The 1806-nt window shown below is 40.3% G+C and overlaps 1 protein-coding gene and 1 long non-coding RNA gene across 2 annotated transcripts in view; both read left to right on the plus strand.

The window, feature by feature from the left end:
• LOC102679147 (potassium voltage-gated channel subfamily H member 6) overlaps positions 1 to 1183 on the plus strand; it is a 105118-nt gene extending 103935 nt beyond the window's left edge. The window contains 2 exon segments of the mRNA XM_031508313.1: positions 1 to 115; positions 1012 to 1183. The exon segment at positions 1 to 115 is cut by the window's left edge and continues 25 nt beyond it. Of these exon segments, the coding sequence (XP_031364173.1) occupies positions 1 to 115; positions 1012 to 1099 (203 nt within the window). The 3' untranslated portion in view covers positions 1100 to 1183.
• Positions 1184 to 1622: 439 nt separating this feature from the next.
• The window catches only part of LOC116184979, a 3833-nt gene continuing 3649 nt past the window's right edge, over positions 1623 to 1806 (plus strand). Inside the window, exon 1 of the long non-coding RNA XR_004149665.1 lies at positions 1623 to 1791. This is a non-coding gene — a long non-coding RNA (uncharacterized LOC116184979). The remainder of the gene's footprint in view (positions 1792 to 1806) is intronic.

Raw genomic sequence — 1806 nt, forward strand, 5'->3', positions numbered from 1 at the left:
GGTCCCAGAGCCAGCCCGTCGACCTGGCCGTGCCGCCACCCTCGCAACAGGCGCATCTGCCGCACGCGTGGCACAGTCAACCCGCCGCATTCAGGAGGGGAGAGTTCAGGAGCGGGTAATAACGCCGAGTATTCCAAATCTTTTTCTTTCCCCTCTCTTTCTTTGACGAGGGGAAGAATACGTAAGCACGCGCTTATTCCTCCTTCTTTTCCTTTCTCTGCTTCATTCAATCGTCGATCTATGCTACTTGATATTATTCCACTTATCCGGTTACGATTCTTTTCTATAATCTTCGTTTGGATGAATAAAACGGTCGGCGTACACTTGTTGGATTCAGTTGATAAAGTTGATAAAGTTGATAATTTATTGTTCAGAAACGGGATAATGATCGAGGTTGGTACGAAAGTATCAATTATTAATAATTATGAATAAATGTTATTCAAGAGTTTTAATAAAGTAATTTTATTCGAAATTTTTAATTAGTTATTTTATGAGCGGGTACGTTGAGTGTTTCAAATTTCTTTTTCTTTCGATGAGGGAAATGTAAAGCATTTACATTATTTACACTATTTAATTCCTTTTAATTTTTCTTTTATTCGATGATCGGTCTATGCTACTTGCTATCGCGTTATTCTACGATTGTTTTCTATAACCTGATCATGATTGTTTTATTCCACTTCTCTTCGTCTGAGTAATAAAACGATCGGCGTACGCTTATCGGATTCGGTTATAAATAAAATTGATAAATTCGAAAACGATAATAATAATCGCAAGTAGCTATAGTGTAAAACTTTAATAAAGTAACTTTAAGACGATTGGATTATGATTATTCCAATTACTCCATAATCTTAATTAATTATCTTTTATTCTACTTTTTGATAAATAAATATCTTTTCCCTACTTTCTAATAAAAAAATAACCTCGCATTACTACTCCATTCTAATTGGACAATCAATTATACTCGTTTATCGGACAGAAGTGGATTAACATGAAATATTTCGGTCGAACCAGGTACAGCTCGTTCAACAAGCGATCAGAGCCGGAGGGGGAGGATCCGTGGAGCTGCGTGGTGTCCGTGTCGGATCGAGGGGNCGCGTAGCGTTTGACATCGGCGTTGATACCAACGATCATTCGGATGGCTGTGGACTCCCTCCGTTCCCTCTTGGAGGATATAACAAACGTGGCGCCAGGATTGAACGACACCAACCCGGCCCCTGATCGATTTTCTCTTCGAGATTGATCCCTCCTTGATCCCTTTGGTATCGATCCCTCGGTCGAACTTCGTTCTCTCTCTTTTTTTTTTTTTTTTCTTCGCTTCATCTTCTCGAGGGAGGGGGAAACCGAGATATATTATTACGAAGAGAAATTTTTCCTTTTTCTCCCCTCTCCCCTCCCTCCCTCGCTTATTTTACGCTTATTTCTCGCATCTCGCTCTCTGGAATATTCGTTTCACGAATGTTCGTAGAGAGTGGCTCGCCCCCTATATTTCCTAAAATATTTTTTATCGCTGCAAATGGTACGAAATCGCGTGCGTTGGGAGGTCATCAACGACGATCAAAATTCGTATTTCGACGTAAAGCACAATCTTATTTTTTTTTTTTTTTTTTTTTCTTTCTTTTTCACCCGAGTTTTCGTCTTTCTCTACGAATGATTATTATCTATATCGATTGTCTCCACCGAGCAAGCAAGTCCCTATTTTCTCTTTGAATCGGGTTTCGAGTAGGATCGTTAAAGAGAATATCGATCGGCGGGCGATCGGCAGCGATATCGATCGCGGAGAGATCGAGAGATGTTTCGAAGAGGCGG

The sequence above is a fragment of the Apis dorsata genome, unplaced genomic scaffold, assembly GCF_000469605.1.
Source record: "Apis dorsata unplaced genomic scaffold, Apis dorsata 1.3 scaffold_82, whole genome shotgun sequence".
NCBI lineage: Eukaryota > Metazoa > Arthropoda > Insecta > Hymenoptera > Apidae > Apis > Apis dorsata.